The sequence below is a fragment of the Cucumis melo genome, chromosome 5 (assembly GCF_025177605.1).
Source record: "Cucumis melo cultivar AY chromosome 5, USDA_Cmelo_AY_1.0, whole genome shotgun sequence".
Lineage (NCBI taxonomy): Eukaryota > Viridiplantae > Streptophyta > Magnoliopsida > Cucurbitales > Cucurbitaceae > Cucumis > Cucumis melo.
This window is the reverse complement of record NC_066861.1, coordinates 5923446-5944511: the sequence shown is the minus strand read 5'-3', so window position 1 is coordinate 5944511 and position 21066 is coordinate 5923446. Positions and strand designations below refer to the sequence as shown.

Below are 21066 nucleotides of genomic sequence, written 5' to 3'. Positions count from 1 at the left end.
TTTTTTAAAAGTTCACTTTTAAAAATTTAATTAGGTTTGTCGTCAAATATATAATTTATTGATTATAAATTTTTATCATTTCAATAAAGATATCCTAAACTATTATCGAACCAAACTCACTTCCATCATCATGGTATTTCTTTTTTTGTTGTTGATAAAGTTATTTATTTTAAAAAGAAAAGAAAGGAAATAGAGGGTTTTAACGAATACTTGAAGTGTGTAGGGATAAAATCTCTAGCAATAAGGTTATATTCATAGACCTTTTGGTGCAAAACGCAACCAAATTATATCCAACAATATTAGCCAAAGTTTAATTTTAATATATAAAAAGGGAGAAATGTTTGTAGCACTTGAAGTTTGTGAGAGATTATTATAATGTACTGAGGAGTAAATTAAGAAAGTGAATTTGCTGAAGGTATTCCTTTGTATGGATTGTTGAATGTTGTAACATTACCAGCCCTTGAAAATACTATCTGCCATAAACACACATCACATCTCTTTACAACTTTGATATATAATCCGATAAAATTTATTAATTTTACATGAATTACCAATATAAAATAATTGTCGAAGAAAAAAAAGATAAAAAGAACAAAATACATCCTATATAATGGGTATAATACCTGATAATCTCCGATAATGCGAGATTTAAAACCAGCAGCACAATAATCAAAATAATATTCCCAAGTCCTTATAAAACTTTCATCAAAACCGAGTTCAAGTATCTTCCTGAAACAAAACAACACAAATTACCTTGAAAGGTGATTGAAATTTCAATTTAAAATCAATCCATTTTGCTATACAACTTTGATCCTTTATACCTCTTATTCATTTCAAAATTCTTTCTCCAACACCTCAATGTTTGATAGTAATGAATACCAATATTTTCCAAGTGTTCCACACTGCATATTTAAATAAAATATTATTTCACTAAGAGTACTTAATTTAATTAGGGAAATTACTCCTTAATCTTCTAACAAAATATATATAACTAATTATGTATATTTTATTATCAACACGTACCAAAATCTAGATGCTTTAGCCATGGCAGTTGTTACCCTACTTAGTGATGGAAGACATCCTCCTGGAAATATATATTCCCTCACAAAATCTGAACTTAGTCGATGCTCATCATAACGATCATCCGGCATCGATATGAACTAACAAGAACCAAGAATATTAAGAAACCATATATTGTTGGAGCTTTATTCAATATCGATCTTATCAACTAAACTATATATACTCGGATCAGATCGATTATTCACTAAAATTAGGTCATATAAAATTTTCCTGACCTGTAGAACTAGAAGACCATTTTCTACTAATACGGATTCACATGAACCAAAAAAATCTTCCATAAATTCGTGTCCAACAGATTCCAGCATCCCGCTAAATGTAAAAAGCAAAAACCATAAAGAATAATTAACATTAAAACTTCGTTAATATCTCAAGAATATTGCTTGATTAAGTATTTCGTCCTCTAATTCAACTCACCATGATATAATTCTATCGTATTTGTGAGTATTTGGCAATTGTCGATAATCACAAAGATGAAATTTGATGTTATCCTGATAATTAATCAATAATAATCAATATTGTTAATGTTTTATATGTTGCTTTAAGAAGAAATATTGTGTTCATATATATATATATATATATATATATATTATTGTCTACAAATTAATTTCTATAACATATATTTCTTGATGTAGGTATGGAAAGAAATATCGTGTTCAAAACAGTCCGATGATAGTTTTTAGAAGGATTTACAATATTTGATAAGTATTTTTTAAGCAGGTTTTCAAATGTTTGAAAATGACACATAATAAGCCTTTTAAAATAGCGAAGGCCTTCGACACACCGACAGATTTAATATAGGCTCGAGCCCCCTCAACTTTATTGTCTTTATATTTATATAATTTATATAAAGAAAACTATTTAGTTTTTAATGCTTATAATTAGCTTAATGGTTACTCTATCTATCAGTCTTCTTTAGCCCCTTGTCAATATATTTTCTAGATCCGTTATTGCTTCCAGAAAGTCCATTTGACAATAATTATCAAAGCCATGTGAACTTTTGAAAATAATAATTATTCAAGGAGAATAAACCTTTTGATTCGACAATTGTGATTGTTAATTTTCAAAGATTAGTAATCATTTGAAAACGTTTTATGACAGGATCTATTTCGACGTTTTTCAGTAGTTGAGACAACCTTTGAAAAAAGAAATATAAAAAATTTTTAAAGAATTTTTTCAAATGTTGTGATTTTTGAAAATAGTCAACTTAATAAGTTCAATAGTAATGACATGTAATTCGATCCTTACTCTTTTGTGTGGTCGATCAGAAGTTTGATCTCATCCCTACAAGATATATACATAATTAATACCTGAAGGCCAAGAACTTTGACTTTCTGTTCAGCATATTTTAGTTGTTCTTTAGACAAAGTAATGGCGGTACAGTGACATCCAGTTTGTTTGACAAGTTCAATAGCAAGGCTTCCCCAGCCACACCCAATGTCTAGGACATGATGGTTCTTATCAATTTTTGCCTACAAATTCAATTGAATAACATATTGAGTGAATAAAATAAATAATGGTAATTGGAAATTAGTAATTTATAGTTCAATTTAAATAATCACCTTTTCTATAAGAAGAGAAATTTTTCTAAGTTGTGCAACCCTCAAATCTTCATCTTCCCTCTGATAAAAAAGAAAATTAAAGAACATAAAACAACAAAATAGTACAAAACGATGATTCCTTTTTCAATACCAATTTATTAAATGTTTAAATGTAATATAGAAAAAAAATAAATGTACAAACCTTAAAGATAGCGCATGAGTATGTCATTGTGTCATCCAAGAAAAGAGAAAATAGCTCATTGCTCTAAAACGCAATCACCAATTCAAATATACTTTGTCAGCCAAAGGGAAAAAATAATGTGTGTGAAATAACAATATATATGTGGAAGTGCTTGGGCTTTATTAATTTGAATTCTCCTAACTAGTCGGTGAATTCTGTTAGGAACAACGAACCTCTACCAATCTCTACAATCATATGATATTGTCCATTTTAGATATACACCTTTATGACTTTGCTTTTAGTTTTACCTAAAAGATCTAATATCAATTAAAAATGGTTGTTTTCACACTTACATACCTATGATCATTCCCTTATTTAACCTATATGGGATTTTAGTCGCAATCTTCCTCTTCAACAAAGTACTACACTAAGCCCTCTCTCAAATAATCATCCATCTCTCTAACTCTATCTAAGCTAGCTTCTCCTAGAGCACACTGTCTATTCAATAAAGTTCAACCACGAATCTTACTGTAACCTACTTTTGAGACTCTACTATATTTTTGTTTAGGACGTGAGGATCCTACCAACATCGTTAAGTAGTTAAGGGCATGGCTCTAATACAAATCTTACTATAAATTTAATAAATAGAAAATATCAAATGAATAACTACCGAAAAAAAATACTCTAAACCAACTAATTTTCAAAAATAAAACCTATGTCCATTTTTCATACACATATTTGTTGAATTCAATGAATCGACAAACTTACTATTTTCAATTACATTTTTCATTCTTTAAATTTTTGCTAACTCAAGTATAATTATGTCATGCAAGTTTACGATGGATGTAACATACAAAAATGCTAATGAAGACTAAATCCAGAAGATATGTATATATATATATATATAGATGTTAATTAAGGAATAAATTAAAGCATATATTTTAGGCTTTAGTTAATTAATTACCAAATCATAGTGTTGAGAGATATTTCTTCGAGCTTGAGTAATAGTATTTTGTCTTAAAGTATGTCGAAAGAAATACTTTGCATAGGCAATACTAGCTGTGAATAATGGAGGTGTCCACCATCCCCTGCAAAAATGAATTAAATTAATATAAGAGGTTGATTTGAATCTCTTACCTACTCGATTGGTAGTAAATTAAAAATATCTAAAACCAATAATTAAAGTCAAATTTTGATTGAAAATTGAAATTTAAATCAAGTGCAGAAAAATCTTTGTTCGAGGTCACTTATCGTGTAAATTACATATCCCAATTTTCAACATTTTAACTAAATTCTATTATAATGAAATTTTTAAAAATTTTCGAATGGAAATACTCTTTTTTTTTTTAAACAATTCTTTTAGTATAATATATTTCTTTCAAGATTGCTATATATATCACAAATACCTTTTCTTATTTAGTTTTGCAATCGAAGAGTTTGCATCTCTATTAGCTATGAGAATCTGCAGAAAAACAAAATTAGTGTCTATATATAGATCAACATTTGGAGGTCAATCTGTTCCACATGTTTTGTCATAAAATTTTATTATCTTCGGAACTTTTAATATTCCCCAGATACAGGTTTTTTAATATCTTCTGTATACACTATTTATTTTTATTATACCTATGAGATGATTAGTAAGAATACAGCTTAGTTAATTTATAAAATAATATAAATTATTCATTGCTATTAAGTTTGATTCATTATTAAATATATATACATAATATTAATTTAAACCTAATAAATTTCAACTAATGCATTTACCGATTTTTAATTATATTAACTAGTTATATAAAAAATTATTACTATTGTTCCAATTAATTTATGTTTATTTAATTATTTTGGATATTAATTAAAATAAATAATTAAGTTTAATTAATATTATATGTAATGATATTCAATTATTTTTATTCGATGATTGTATAACTAATGCTATATATATTTAATTTATCACTACACTGATTGTTGTCTACGTTATTTAAGTAATTATTTAATATTTGTTTTTAATTATCTAAAAATTTGATAAACCAAACACAATTACATCCAAATTCCATATTTTAATTATCATCCGTATCAAAAACACAATTATCTTATACATTTAAAATCTAAACATTAAAACTCCAAATATAATTAATATTTCTATCCAAAATAACAACTTCAATATCATTTAAAAGTGTTCTATAGATAAACGAAGAAACAGAAATGATTATGATCATTTCTAAAAACAAAAACAATTATCACCTGAACAAGATTAAGAAGACCTTCGTTCTTATCGACAAAAGAAAAATCTGCATCAATATATGCATCTGCAAGCCCTATATCAGCTCTTGTCATAATCTGTAAACAAAAAAAGATAAATTAAATAATCTCATAAAAAAGGTATAATTAATTTGAAACTAAATAATAATACAAATGGAGGAATAATAACAATTAATTATGACATTAATATTCATTTATTATATTTAAATTCCTACTTTTAATTATCAGATTAATTAAACAATTCAAATGTGATTAAATATTCATGAAAGTGAAATTGGGAATAATTTCATACCTTCCAATAAAAATTGGGGTTGTGAACTTTCAAAACAACATTTGGAAGGAATTTGTGATCAATTCCATTAAAGGTAAATATTCTACCACCTTCCTCCATTATACTGTATTATTATATATAATAATTAACCAAAGTTAGTTCTTCCTTAATTATACTCAACGAAAACTAACAAAAGTTTATCGTATAATATTAACTAGATGCATCAAAAGAAAACATACGATAAACTTACGTTAAGGATCCGATAGTTATATATCGTGCAAAAAATCTAGTGACTAGATAACGTGCTCCGGTTTCTACCAAAGAAGGCGCCATATGATTTGGATTACTACTCAAAAGAGAGAGATTTTTTCCAAGAAGTTTTTGTGCTACTATGGTACCGGCCTGCAAATATAACCTTAATTAGTGAAACTTAATCTAAATATGTATTAGAATAAAAATAAAATTGTCACGTTTGATTAGTCTATCGGTCATAATTGGACCAACAATCAAAGAATTATTGTTTGGCCATAAAGTGATTCATTACCTTTAACCCATCTTCGTGTGAGCCAGAACCTAAAGATCAAAAAGCATCACCTCATCATTTATAGGACAAGACTTCAAAGAATTTTTTTAGGAATTATGCTTCCATTCAAAACTACTAATAATAATAAATCGTAATTAAAACCACCTCTAAAATATAAAATATAACCGTGTTTGATTGAACTTTTCATTGTAAAATGAATTACTTATGATAATTATAGAAATTGGACACCAAAATGATAAAAATCAACCTCTCACCTAAATATGATCCACAAAACCAAACATGTCTGTTGCCTTGAATACTATCAAGCTCGTTTGAGGCTTTGAATGCACTAAGAGATGGAATTGGATGGCCAATTGAGGATTTAAACAAGATGTCTCTTGGCTCTTGTTCTGGATTAATAGTTACAAAAAAAGGACTCTTTTCTCCTAGATTATTCTAGGATTAATTCCAAAGAAAATAAGAGTTAGAAACATGATAATAATATATATGATAAATTAAATTGATGCATCAATTTTTGGTTTCTAAAAAAAGTGGAACTTCAAGAGATGGATATATATTAACCTGAATTACATTAATCCAATATGTCAAACACACTTCATAATTATTTGTATTGTTTCCAAGAAAGTTCCATGCACTCCATGCGTTTAGGTTTTGGGGCATGAAATTTTTGTCACGGTGAAGAAACATATCACTGCCAATATATATATATATATATATATAGGAAAAAAAGAATATATGTTAACCAAAGGTTTACTAATTTAGTTTCATTCATACATAACTTCTAGAGAAGAAAGAGCAAGAAAATAACAAGTTAAAACCAAAATACTCATATTTCATTTACCCTTTTTGGTATCTATAAAAAACTAAAATCTTTATATATGAAAATGAAATTTGAACGTATCAAATATTGATCAACTGTAAATTAACTTTAAATAATTGAAGTTATTTGCAAATTCAATAAAAGTGATTCGTAATAATTGCAAAATCACTTCCAAAATATGTCCTAATCTAAACAACAATCATGATCACTTTCTGTATCATTTCAATTATATGAAAATAATGTGGGAAGTAGAACAACAACAATTGCTCTTACTATTAATGAACATGAGTTCTAAATACCTCATACCCCCAATTTATTTTAAGGTGAAACAACCCAGGGTTAACTAATAAGGTATCAAAACATATGCTTTAAGAAAGCAAAAAGAAGGGATTTGTCTATTAGAAGAAACAACCTCTTGATAGAGCGATCGAATTTTGGCAAAATGTCAAGTTATATTGTGTGAGTTTCCACGTCAGAAAAAAATAAGAAAAAAACCTTGAAACTGGTGTAGTATTGTGAATGGTGTGAGGTGTTCACCCTTTATTGTTTTGCTAGGAAATGAAGCAAGTATGCCAAGCATTTTATGAGTCCAGTAAAGTTTGAGATGGAGAAATTTGATGGAAGGATCAACTTCGTCGACTTATGCCAAGCGTGACAAGAATGTGCCGATCATACAATTTAGGTTACACAAGGCTTTAGCTACCAATCAGCAGTGCTTCTAAAGAGTCAAGTGATGATGGTGGTTCAGAAGAGTCTAGTGACAGTTTTAGAAGGTTTTAAAAAGTTCAGTATGAGAGATGAAGATTGGGAGGAAATGGATTTGAGAGCTGCAACTGCAATAATGCTAAATTTAGTCAAGAATTTCTTGCATATGTGCATGGAAGTCCAATAGCCAAAGAGCTTTATGGAAGAAACTTGAAACAAATGTATCAAGCAAATAAAGTACCTCAAAAATCGATTGTTCTTGATGGAACAATTTCACACTTTACATATATATGGTGGAAGGTATGAAAAATCACAAACCATCTAGGTATTCCAATTAATGACATCATTTTTAAGCTGAAGGCGGGTGATCAAAGTGAAGATAGATGATAAAAGGATTAAGATCCTTAGGCTTATCTTTTGTCACTTCCCCTTCTTATGAACATAGAGAACCAACTTTGATGTATGAGAAGAAAACTTTAAATTTGACTGAGGATATTAGTAAGTTTTAAGAGGAAAGAATACTAAATAGTGAAGGGCATACTTCACAAGAGAATTTACTACTAGCAATGGGAATAATTAAGAAAGAGTTTCTATAGAAATACGGTTATTGAGAATGTGGATAGTCTATATGTACGCATGAAAAAGGATCATCCTACCATAGCAGGTTCGTTAAAGGGCTTTGAGTCAGATGCTATATGTCATCTCTATTTTCCATGGGATATGGCAACTTGTTCTTTTGAAGAAAGATAAAATTAATTCATCTCATGGTATATGTCTGCTTTATTGCTACGATAGAAGATGTGATGTTAGCGGTTCCACAAGTTTGTACACAAGGCATTGATTTGACACTTATGCAAGGTGTGTGGTTAAAATTATGTCAATAATAAAAGGACTTCTAAGTGAATTAAGTAGGTAGAAGTTGCATCATAAATACAAGGAGAATTTATCGATACGTGACAAAAAAAGAAAATTCTTAGAAGGAAGTAAAATATTAAAAGTTTCGATTAGATGTCTCATATCAAAAAGGTTATTTAAAGAAAATTATGGACTCGAATCATTCATAAAGAGCATATCTCTTTGGGTTTTGAACATCCAGGGCTGGAAACACTTTAAGCACTTAGATGTGTTGATCAATTTAATTAAATTTTTCTTTATATTCTCTAGGTGAAAGTTGAAAATGGTGGGAGGGTGTGTGGTTTAACAGTTTTGAGAGAGTGATTTTATAATTGAGTTTAGGGCAATTTTTATAATAATTTTTTACATAGTCGAATTTTTCTATCCATGGTTTTTTTTTGTTCGGAGTTTTTCCTCATTAATTCACGTGTTTCCAATTATATCATTGTTTCTCTCTTTTTTTCTTCTAATTTCTCAGTTATTTTTATATGTTTATTCTTGTAATAAATGGAAAAGATTTTTCTTAACAAACGCAGAGATCTTACATTTTTTATATTAAATACACAAGTTATATATAATATCCATTTTCTTGTCATTTAGTTTCGAGATGCGAATCATATCTAATATGTTCGTAGAGCCAATAAAGTGATCAACACATAGATATTTGATTAAAAAGATTAGAATATATAAATATTACCCAATAATAAGTGGAAAGATTAATGAGATTTAAAAGAAAAATGTACCTAAAAACGTAATGGAAAGCCCCAAGTACTCTTGTTTCTTTCTGTGTTGCTTCATTTCCTAATATGCTTAATGCATCATAGGCATCAGTTGCTATCACACATTGATCAAATATTTCTTCACAATGGAGCCCATAGCTTACAATGCATCCTGATCAAAATTTTACATTTAATGTCTTTTTTATTTGTTATAATCCAAATTGCAAATTATTATCGGTAATGCTCTCAAATATTACAAAATGAAGTAACTTGTTTATAAATATAGTAAAATTTTGTTTTTTAAGTGTGATATAGATCGCAACAAACTTATATAAACATCTATCACTTTAGTAGTAAAACTGATGAATTTCTGTCTTTATCTATTGTAGTTTATAACGTATAGGAAAGAAATTTTTGATATATTTGTAAATATTTTCTAACCATATTTCTATATAAAAGAATTCTCTATTAATAATATTATCAAAACTCAATGTATATATTAATTAATGCAACAACTTTAATTACTCACCATCTTTGGTAGTTGAGATGGAATTAACTTTGGAGCAAGTTCTTATTTGACATCCTGCACTCTCAAGTGCTTTTTGTAGCTGAAGTTTAAAGCACCAATTGCATAGTTAATTAATTGGGAAAACCACAAATAATAATAATGAAAAGAATCGACCAATCAAACGAAGAAATGTATTATAAAGAAAAGAAAGATTAATAATGTATGAACACTCTAATAACAATTTGGAGGATATCACCTTCTTTAGATAAGCATTCGAACTCGATTTGACAGTAAGCCATTGTGGATGACCAAATAACTGTGAAGAAAAATAAAAAAAAAAAAGCAAATTTTTAAAGAAATGATATCGAAAATAGGAGAATATAAGAAGAAGAAAAAAGTGATAGTAAATTAAAAAGACCTGAAGCAGAAAATGATGTTGAAGATACGAAAACACTGAGACAGCTGAAAAGTTGACAACTTTTTCTATAGGGTTTAACCAAATGGAACAACACATCGGAAGCTGCATAAAGGTAACGAGTATACTTGTTAAATCACCAATCGAACATAAAGAAGAAATTAAAATGGGTAAGGGAAAATATTATATCTCACAAGGAAAGCAGTTTGAAAAACATTGGAATAGTGCCTTGACTTCAGAAATTGTCCCAACGTTTCATTTTGTTCCAATCCTTCATTGTTTTCCATTGCTTTAAGATATCTGTATGCCCACATCAAAATTTAGTCAATCTTTTCTTTTTTCTTATTTTTTTTTCAATAATATGTACGTACTCGGTAACTTCGTCGTTAAATTTGGCTATTTCTCGAATCATTTGCCAAAAAGATGGGTCAAGAATATTCTTTTTTTGCGCAAAAAGACTTGAAACACCATTTTGAGTGCCCCATTCATAGCCTCTTCCTTTGTCTATACTTATCGAGAATGACATATTTGATGCTTCCACTTCAACTCCTAAATCCTCTAATAATGCCATTGTATTTGGATGTCTTACCTGATAAAGAAAAATTATAAGCCGTATCCAAACACATATCAAATTAAAAAAAATAGTATCCTTTTAAATATCACACACAAGAAAATGAAACTATTTAAAAAATATACCAAAATCTATCATATTCTCATATTTCAATCCAAAGTTTATTTTTCTTACTATAAGTGGTTTCTTACTGTCTACTAGAATTTTTCTTATTTTTTAAAATATAATCTTATGCTAAATAAAGCACAATATTAGAAAGGACTTTTCAAATAAGATACCATAAAATCAAACTAAACCTAAAAGAAGTGAGAAAGAGATAATAACTGGATTGAAGAGCATGATGCCGAGGTCCAAATCAAAGCCATCAAAATTTATTGTTCTAAAATGATGGCTGCCTAAGTACTCTTCCTTCTCAAACAACACCACCTCTACTCCAGCTTTGGCTACAACATAAGCAGAAATCAGACCGTTGATCCCAGCTCCGATCACCGCCACCTTCATCTTCGCCTACCCTTTTCCATATTAAACCGATTCAGTAATTGTATTCGTCTTGAAAACAGTAAGGAAATTAAGTTATATTAGAGCATACGTATGAATATACAAACACAAGAAAATTCAAATTTTGTGTATGGAAAAATTGCTACTCCTTGCGGCTGAGGGAGAGAGGAGGTTGAAACGATCAATGGAGAGTATCAAAAACAAGAACTTTGAAAATGGGATTTTATGATAGAATCTCACTTTCCTCATAGATATTTATACACGTGATGAATTAAGCACTTATTGTAGAATAAATATACTATTTTCGTCGTTCAACATTCATGACAGTAATAACTTAAAAAGGTAACGTTGTATAATTCCATTTCTAGTTTGATGTTTTTTGTTTTTATAACTTTGACGAAAATGTGTTGGTAACTTTTCTTTAGAAGAGAATAAATTAATAACAAACATATTTGATAAGTGTAATAAAGCGCTTGGTTGGAATGACTTAAGAAAAAAATATTTTTTAAATAATACATTTCCATTTAAATGTTTTTTCAATCAAGAGGGAGGGAGTGCCTATCACGAAAAAAATAGTGAAAGAAAGTTGGCCGACGATAGTTGACAGGATGGTTGTGGAAGGTTGGTTGGTGAGGATAGCTAAAGGTGTTGACCAATTTGTTTCATACAAATTAGGGAGATTAACCATTAAACACACAAAATTTATTTTTCTAAATGTTAGCTTTAGGTGTTTATCCTAAACCACATTATTTTATAAATTTATTTTTTCAAAATTTATTTTAAGTGATTGCCAAACACTTGATCTTTTTTTTAAACCAACTTATTTTTTAATTTAATGTAACGCCCCAAAATTTAAGGTAATTTATTTTGATTATCTTAAGTTTAAATATTTTTTTTAATTATGGGTGTTATTTAGTTGATTTATTTGATTCATGAAGACTGAATTTTATTATATATTAGGAAAATATCTAATTGTTGTAGTGTTTGGGGTTTGTGTTTTAATTGGTTGTATTTGAGAAAATTTGATTAATTATATATTTAATTGTATAATTAATTAAATTTTGAAGGTAAAATAATTATATTATGTGGATAATATAATTAGGTAGAGATATTTATTTTTGAAAGATAAAGATGATTGGTTTAGAAAGAATGAGAAATTTGAGTTTAAAGAGGACATTTGATGGGTTTTAAATGAAGTGAGAGAAGATTTGTTTGGTTTAATTGGAAAAATAAGAAATAATAATAATAATAATAATAATAATAATAATAATAATAATAATTTATTATTATTAATAGGCCTCGGGAACATCAATCATTTCATTCATTGAGAAAAGAAAATGAAACCCTAAAAACCCTAAAATTGTTCCCATCAAGTTGTCGCTGCCTCCCTCTTTTTCGACCAAGCCGCCGTTGTGTTTCGTCTCCACCGTGCAGTCGCCGTCTCCTTCGCTCTCTACTATCGTCGACGTTCGTCGCCGCCGTCGTCAGCAAACATGCTCCGCCGATCGCCCGACCTAACCGATAGCCCAAGCCATCTCCTCGCCTTCGCAAGCCGACTGTCCCAAGCGCTCTGCCTCCGTTCCGTCATTCATCAGTCGTTCGCACCGCGTCGAGTCGTCCGCCGTGCAGCAACGTCGTCGTCAAGTAATCTTCGGTCGACGATCGTTGCACACCCACACCACGCGGCGCAAGCTCCACCCGTGCGAGTCGTATTCGACCCGTAAGCCCTGAGTCGAGCCGAGCCGCACGCGTGTCTTTTAGCTGAGCCGTGCCTGGAGCCTACCTGAGCCGAGCCACACGCGAGTCCTTAACCGAGCCAACCAGCCAGTCCCTTCCTCAGTCGAGCCGTAGTCGGTTTCTCCCCTCCAGCCAAGCCACCAGCCGATTTCTCCCCTCCAGTCGAGCCATTTGAGCTGCCAAGCTTCTTTTAACCTATTTTGACTCATTTTTGGTAACCCTTGGTATGTTTGATTTGGTTTTTAGCATACCCAACTAAGGTTTATTTTTTATCCTAACTAAGTTAATTGTTGGATTAAATTGACTAGAGTTAACTGGAAACCGAGCTGGGAATTTGTCCAACTAAGTCTAAATCGAGTTCGGCCTCGATTCTTGGGTAAGTTAAATCAACTAGATTTTTGGATCCTAAATTAATTGCAAATTGAGTTTTTCTTAGCATTTTACCCTTAATGTTTAGGATCTTTCTTGGGAAGCTTGATCTAGCTATCAAAATTTTTATTCTTTGGATTAAACTAATCTCCGGGTAAGAGATTCTACTACTAGACTTTCAACTGAAATTAAGAGATTGCATGTTGGTATGGTTATGCATAGACAATAGCTAAATTGCATAACTCGATGTTACTTATGATGACTGACATTGTAATGATGATTGATGTTGATGACTGATGTTATGTTATGACTAGTAGTATGTTGGTGAGGATGACTGCGTTATGCTTATGATTAAGATATTTGGATAAGTATGCTATGATTATTATGTTATGTCATGTTTATGAAAATGTTATGACACGTTACATGCTATGGATAGGGTGCACTGTTAGCTTCATCTATTAGAGTCGTACCCACATAGGTGTCCCTTTGGATCACCACCTTTTATGACTGTGTAGTCTGAGAGGATCACCAGTCCATTATGACATTGACATAGACATGATTATGAGTGATTCGATGGGGTCACTCACAGCCCGATCATCTTAGTGTTCCTTCGGGTACACTAAAAACCAATTTGTCCTAGGTGCTCCTTTGGGTTCACCGAAGGTCAGTTATGTTCCTACAGGACCATAGATTGTACGTGTTCGGGAATGTGCCAGTTCATGGGTACTACCTTTACAGGACTCTAATAGGAAGTTAATAGACACCTAGCAAGACTAGTAGTAGGTCCCTTACTGAGTATATTTTTATACTCACTCTTTCTTATTTAATTTTACATGCAGGTAGAAGTAAGAGTAAAGGAAGCTGCGACTGACAAGAAGTGACTGTGGCGAGCCATAGGGATCATTTAGCTTTCGCTTTATGCCATTTGGTCTGATGCACTTTCTATTTTATTTATTTTCTCTAAAAACTAAATAGGGCCCGAGTTATGATTTTATTTAATTTTATCTTTAAACCATTTGTTTATGATTTTTAATAAGTATTAGAGGTTTTTGTTTATTTCTTTTTTTTTTTTTAATTTAAGAAAATTTTATTTATCTTTTAATTAATAATGACCTCGGGTTAGTATAAGGAGTTGAGTCCTTACATTTAATCATTTGAAAATGCAATCCAAGCGCACCCAAATCTCGGTCTAAAATCCAATTTTTGATCCTCAACTTTGAATCTTGTTTCAATGGTCCCTAAATTTATAAAAATGTTTCTTCTTGTAACTTGAATTTTGTTAAATTTTTATCAACTCATATTTTCAAATGACTAGGTGCGCACACTTTTTTTTTTTTTTTCAAAAACCCACTTTTTAAAAATGGAGTCTCCAAATTAGATGAAAATGGAGTAAAATTAAATAAATGCAACCCATATAGAAAATAAACTTTAAAAAATAAAGAAAATAAAATATGACCTCAGTGAATTACATGACTAGGTTCATGAGAAATAGTGTATTTTAATAAGTTTTTACCAAAAGTGTTTAAATAAAAATAAATAATTTGAAAAACATTTTCTTTTTAAATCAATCTAAATGGATTCTAAATGAAAATAAAATTGTATTTTATGTTTTTAGATATGTGTTTGGTATCTAAAATGTAAAATTTGGATTTTTAATAAACTTAGTTTTAGCTGGTTATCCACTAACCATTAGTTGGTTAACAAAATTATTATTAATTTACTTTTAACATGTTTTATTGTTAAAATATTGTATGGTTATTGTCTTGTAATATTATATGATCTAGAAAAATTATTGTAAATTACAGAACTACTTAAAATATCTATAAAAGATTACAAATTTTTAGATTATATCAATGATAGATAATAATAGAGTTGATTATACCCATGATTGTGTTATAGACAAGATGGTGTGTGAGAGCATCTTGCATGTATGAGTTATGTATATTGGTGGGGTCTAAGTACAGGGAGCATTTATTGTTTTAAAGTCCTTTTTAATAAGTTTATAGGGGGGGACATGCTTTGTGGGGGAAGGTGTTTCCTCTACGATTTTGTATTGAGATAGGAGAGCTTATTTAATTTCTTTTATATTGTTTTGGAAGGTAAGCATGTAACCAACTCCTTCCTCTTTTAAATTTTTTGCTTTATTTATCTTTATTTTTCATTTCTTATCCTTTGTTTAAATTAAGAATCAAGTCAAAAGAAAAAGAAAAAAAGAAAAAGAGCTGTCAAAAACTTAACACTTTTTAATTTTAAATCAGGCTGAGAATTATCTCTTGTACTAAGGTTAAAGATTGAAATGTTGAGAAAATAGTTGTAGTTTTCAAATCTCACACGCTAGAAATTAAAACCAAAATGATTTAATTTTTCATATAATATACATCTACCGTTATAAAATAAAGAATAATATACCTAATTTTGTCTCACATTATTTAAAATTAATTTAATTGCTAAATTAATTTTTACCTTAATTTGACTATTTTATAATTTTGTGATTAACTAACTTTTGTCAAAAACAAAATATTATTTAATTATTTTTAAAGTTTCGTGGATAGGTTAGTTAGAGTAAATAAATCAATTAGTTAGTTTAACTAAGGTAGGTGGAGAAATACAAAAAATGGTAACTTTTTTTTATTTGGTTTTGGCTATTAAGGGTTCCATGCCATTTTGATATGAATGCTAAAATTAATATTTCTTTTAATTAAAAAAAAAAAGGCTAACAAAAAGAATAGGAAAATAGAAGGTTTACCTTGCATAAATGACAAATTGTTATTTAAATTGATAAAATAACAAAATCAGAAAATATGGAAAACTAATTGCTAGAATAATGTCTTAAATGCCCATGCCTAACTGAAAAAATTGAATCCTAAATACAATTATTCAAGAAACTACAAATACCCTATAATTAAAATCAAACTCTCAACACATGATTAACACATCAAAATCAAACTTCCATCACTTGGAAAAACTATTGGAGCTTTCAGCTCGTCTCCTTCAAACCTTTCAAAGTCTTCATACTTGGATTTTCTTCTTATCAACTCCTCTGACTGGAGACTTTGGAATTTTTGTCTTGCTTGCGGCTAAACCCATGAAAGTCGAAAACGTTAGAACCCACCGCAAACCCACGACCAATATCGGACGCCGTCAAACGCTACTAAAAAAAGTCCGTTGCCACTAACGTCGAAACTCTAACGTCTTCCTCTAATGGCAAAACCAACCTCTGATGGCTCCAAAACCATGGTTAAACCAGCTGTTAGACGCGTTGCGAAGTTATTGAAACGAATGCCAGAGCTGTCGTAAATAGGGGAAAAACCGTCATCTTCTATATGCCTCGAAACCCACGACTAAACCTCTAACGTCTTCCTCTCCATTGACCAACGTCTTTCTTTTTGTTGGAACGCCGAAAATCGTCAGACCACACTCTTTTCTATCAATCTTTTTTGCTGGAAAAAAACTCTCTCCTGTGTTTTTTTCAACTTGCGGTTTCCCCCTCTTTCTATTTTTCATATTTCTTTTCTTTTCTCTAATTTAATTTAAAAGACATAAGGAAGAAGATTCAATTAATTGCAAAAACGCCATTGAGGCATATTTAAGGTCATTTAAGAAATTATAATAATTATCAATATTAATAATAAATTGTTTAAAATATAACAAACCCTAAAATCTTGTAGATATATTTGCATCATTTTAGGGATAATGTATAAAATTTGAATTCAAAATAACAATTGCATATTATGTATTATTTATGAAATTATTGCTAAATCAGCAAAATTTGGGGATGAAAATGTTGTAAATGAAGTTTATTATTTTAGCATTATTTTAGGGATGATAATCTAACTCAAATTTTAGTTCAGTATCTTTAGCATAATTTTAGAGATTACTATTTAAAATTGAAGTGTAAAAATTGGATTTAAAAATAAGGTTAAAAATTGAGATTAAAACTAACAATTTTAGGGTGAGATATATATTTCTAAACTCAAAATGTTAATAAATATCAAATATGTATTATTTATGTCTATTTTTTTATAAATAGTTTGAATAATAAAAAATGTGAAATAGTTGAATTTATCTTTGTGTTATTTTAGGGATACGAGGTAAATTTTGAATTCAAATTGACGATCGTAGGGGATGATATAAATTGTAGATTCAAATTGTTATTAAAATTTTGTAATATGCATTATTTAATAAATTTTTAATAAATGATATGAAATATAAAAAATTGTGAATTAATTGATTTAAATCCTAATCATGAGGGGATGTGAAACTAAAACATATCTTCAAGGATGGTGAAATTTTTTGCAGCAAGAAAATATTTTTTGATTTAGTTAAGATTTACCAAAAGTGAATGTGTTTATTGTATTAGTGTTCTCTCACAATTTGTTTGATTTTTTGACCTATGCAAATAAACTGTATTTTTATGTGAAGAATTGCCCTTTCTAAAGGGTATACTCGGGCAAAAAAAAAATTGAAAAAAAATATTCAGCAGACAGTTTTTGGGATTTCAACTTTTCTTTCTTTTCTTTTTTTCCTATTCTTCTTTTTATTTTGTTTATTTTTCCTTCCAAGTTCTTTATTTTTGCTTATTCTTAATATTCTCATTATTTTATTTTTCTTCAAGCTTCCATAAAAAAATTTAATTGATTAAATTTTTGCTTATCGGTCTTGTTCTTATTTCTCTACTTTTCTTTTCTCTTATATTTATTTATTTATTATATTGTAAATTTCTCTTATATAGTCTTTTTATTTATTACATATTTATTCGTACCTTGTTGTTATCTCCTTTTATTTATTATTATGTCTTTCCTTTGTTAATTTATTCTTAAGGTTTATTTTCTATATATTGTATCTTTACTTTTATATATATATAATTAGAATTTCTATTTATTTAATTCTTTTTTCTTTTTATAGCATTGATTATTACTTCATTAGTATTTTCTCATCTTGATTATTGTTCTTTTAATATTTTTCTCATCTTGATTATTTCTTCTTTAATATATTCTTGTGTTTTATATGTTATTCAATATTTTTTTCTTCTTTTGTGGTCAATTTAATATGTTATTGCCAATAATTGTTTATATTTTTAATATTTTAAATTATTTTTCTTTAAAAACATCCGACGAGGCAATCTAGGAAATTTAGGAATCCGATTTTTTAGAATTCTTAAAGTGAGGAGATCAATTCTTTGGAAATCCAAGAACGATCACCAATGTGTTTTTATTAAAATTTCAATATGTTATCTTATGTTTGCATAATTTATGATGATGCTTCTTTACCTTTGTTTCTATTTATCTAATTTTTCTATTAAGTCTTATTTTGTTTCCTATTTAAAATTTTCAACTCTTTCTAACTAAATTTTTTAAATCCTTCCAATTTAAAATTCTCTGAGTTTTAAAAATTTTTCACAAAACATTTATTTTTAAATCATTTAGAAAAGTTTTCTTTAAAGTTATATATATATTTTTTATGTTTTTTCCAAACATTCAAAATTTAATCTATGATTTTATAAAGGTTTCTAATCAATATTTTCTAATAACTTATATCGTTTTTCCTAAACAATTAAAATCTGACAGAATCTAGGAAATTTGGAAGTCTAATTTCTTAGAATTCTTGAGGTAAGGGGTCACATCTTTGGGAGTCCAACATTTGATCCCAAGAAAAAAATGATTTTAATTAATGTTTAAAAAAATAAAACATCTCTTTAGTAGAAGGTTATTCTTACGATGGATTTTGAAAAATTGTACTAAGAAGAAATCAAATGATGGAATGCTAATTGATGTGAGGTGAAGAAATTTTCTTTAATATAGTCTAATTGATGGAATGCTCTCCATCATTGCTTCAAATGTTAGAGTAATGAAGAGTAAAATAAGATATTGTTTTTTTAAAATAAATTAAAGAATATTTTCAATTCAAGATTTGAAATTTGGCAACCATTTTCTAAATGGGTGTTGCGAGGTGCTAACACCTTCCTTATACACAAATGACTCCCGAACTCAACTCTAGTTTTCGCAGTCCCTTTTTTTATTTATTTAAAATTGTTTACTCTATTTCGATGTCCAATCATACCGTGAAAAAAATTAGTGTGACTCCTATTTTGTTTTAAAACTAGCCTATTTTGAGGACATCGATTGCTCCGCATTGTCTCGGGAACGTGGCGACAATAACAATGAAGCAAAACAAAGAGAGCGGAGTAGAAGAAAGAAAGAAAATAATAACAATTGAACTCAATTATGATGTATCTTATAAATGCACCACACACCTCTATTTATAGAACATGTCATAGTTTATAGGTTATGGATATTTATATTTATAATATATAATTATATAATTACAATATTTACAGTTTATTAGTTTTTAAGTTTAATTTATTATTTGTAAAATAAAATGTCAATATTTATATAACTTGTTTTAAATTAATTTTATTAAAATGACTTCTAATTATTGGTATTAATGCTACATTTATTAGAAAAATTTTAAGTTTATTGATAATAAATGCTTTTTAAATTAAAAGGCTATATAGCCATAATACAACCAAACTTCCACCAGTATCTATATTAAATTCAATATTCTCCATCCCTATCGAATAAACACAAATTAGGTTAAAAAAATACCACTAATCATTTCTAAGCTTTAAATTTCATTCTATATATTTTTGCTCTATACATAGTTTTAAATGTCTACGTTTATTATTTATTAGCAATAAAATTTAGTATTGTTATTATTTTACAAATTTTGATCACAAAATTAAATTCGAAAAACTAAACTTGTTTTTCAACAAAATACATATAAGAAAGAGGCAAGTAAGTGTAACTAGAGATCTCAACTAAAGTTGATATTGATTATTATTATATAAGCTTTTCTAATAAGATGCTTACAAGAGTTTGTAAGTTTGAGTGTTTTTTTCAAGAAAAAGGAATTACTAACCCAAGTGAGTCCATCTCCAAAGAACTAAATCTTTAAAGTAGCATGTTCTCGATCCCCCATCTCCAAAGTTCTTTATTTAAGAAAAGTAAAATTTAATCACAAAATTGGGTGTGTGAAGAAGACTCTGTTGGAGGGAGGGAGGGATTTCCCTAAATTGGTTAGTGCATGTGGTGATAGAGATTTTAACATGGTTATGAATTGTCAATCAATCAAACTGTGTAAAACATATATTAAATGCTATTCCTACTTTTTCTTTTCCTACCTATTATATTTAATTTTTATATTAATGAAGAAATAAATACTTAGATTAGGTATCCCACATATATATTAGCATTTGGGTTTGTTTGGGCAAGGGATTGAGATATGATGTTTAGAGTTTATATGTTTGTTGATTTAATCATATGTCTGTGTTAAGGGTGCATGTAGTTGTTTTGTCTAAGTTTATTTATCTATGAGGTGTAGAGCCGTTTCGTCTAAGTTTATATGTATGTATCTAGAGTGTAGAGTTGAGTTCATACGTGAAAGTATTTGGTGCATTTTTTTGAATTTTAAATATTATATGTTTTTTGGTGACTATTTTTGTTTCAGACATTTTTGTTTTTCAATCACTTTACCTATCTTTGTTTGAATAAAATATGGATTACATTGTTTCTTTTATGCTTTAAAGTTTTTTTCTTTTTGGTAATGAACAACAATTAACCCACTACATTTTTACACGAAAGTAAATAAACAAAATGGAAAACAAAAGAGAAATCAAAACTTTTGATTCCTAATTTTTCTCCATGGATTTCATTTATCATTTTCTTCTTTTTATTCTCCTTAACATCTTAATAGTCCCAATGAAATGTCACCACACCTCTTCTAGAATTTCACATTTAAATTGTCACGCCCCCTCCCAGATCACCTGTTCTAGATCTGGAAGGTGGTGTGATGTCAACTGAAACCATTCCCCTCTGAAACAACTTCAACTGACCCTTAACTTGAAAACATAAAATATTTGTAAGCGGAAGTCTTTAAACTTAGAAATAACTTAATATTG

The 21066-nt window shown here is 28.8% G+C and overlaps 1 protein-coding gene across 1 annotated transcript; it reads right to left on the bottom strand.

Moving 5' to 3' along the window:
• Positions 1–299: 299 nt before the first annotated feature.
• Positions 300–11011, bottom strand: LOC103504150 (uncharacterized). The gene is made up of 24 exons (XM_051085429.1): positions 10830–11011; positions 10306–10523; positions 10129–10234; positions 9938–10039; positions 9776–9835; positions 9541–9619; positions 9036–9183; positions 6435–6564; positions 6128–6308; positions 5874–5902; positions 5580–5731; positions 5351–5453; positions 5041–5136; positions 4206–4261; positions 3764–3887; positions 2821–2883; positions 2640–2699; positions 2388–2549; positions 1495–1568; positions 1296–1389; positions 1024–1160; positions 822–902; positions 624–729; positions 300–473 (listed from the first exon to the last, which is right to left on the bottom strand). Exons 1-24 carry the CDS (start codon positions 11004–11006, stop codon positions 393–395), a joined length of 2619 nt encoding a protein of 872 aa, XP_050941386.1. The 5' UTR covers positions 11007–11011; the 3' UTR covers positions 300–392.
• Positions 11012–21066: the final 10055 nt, after the last annotated feature.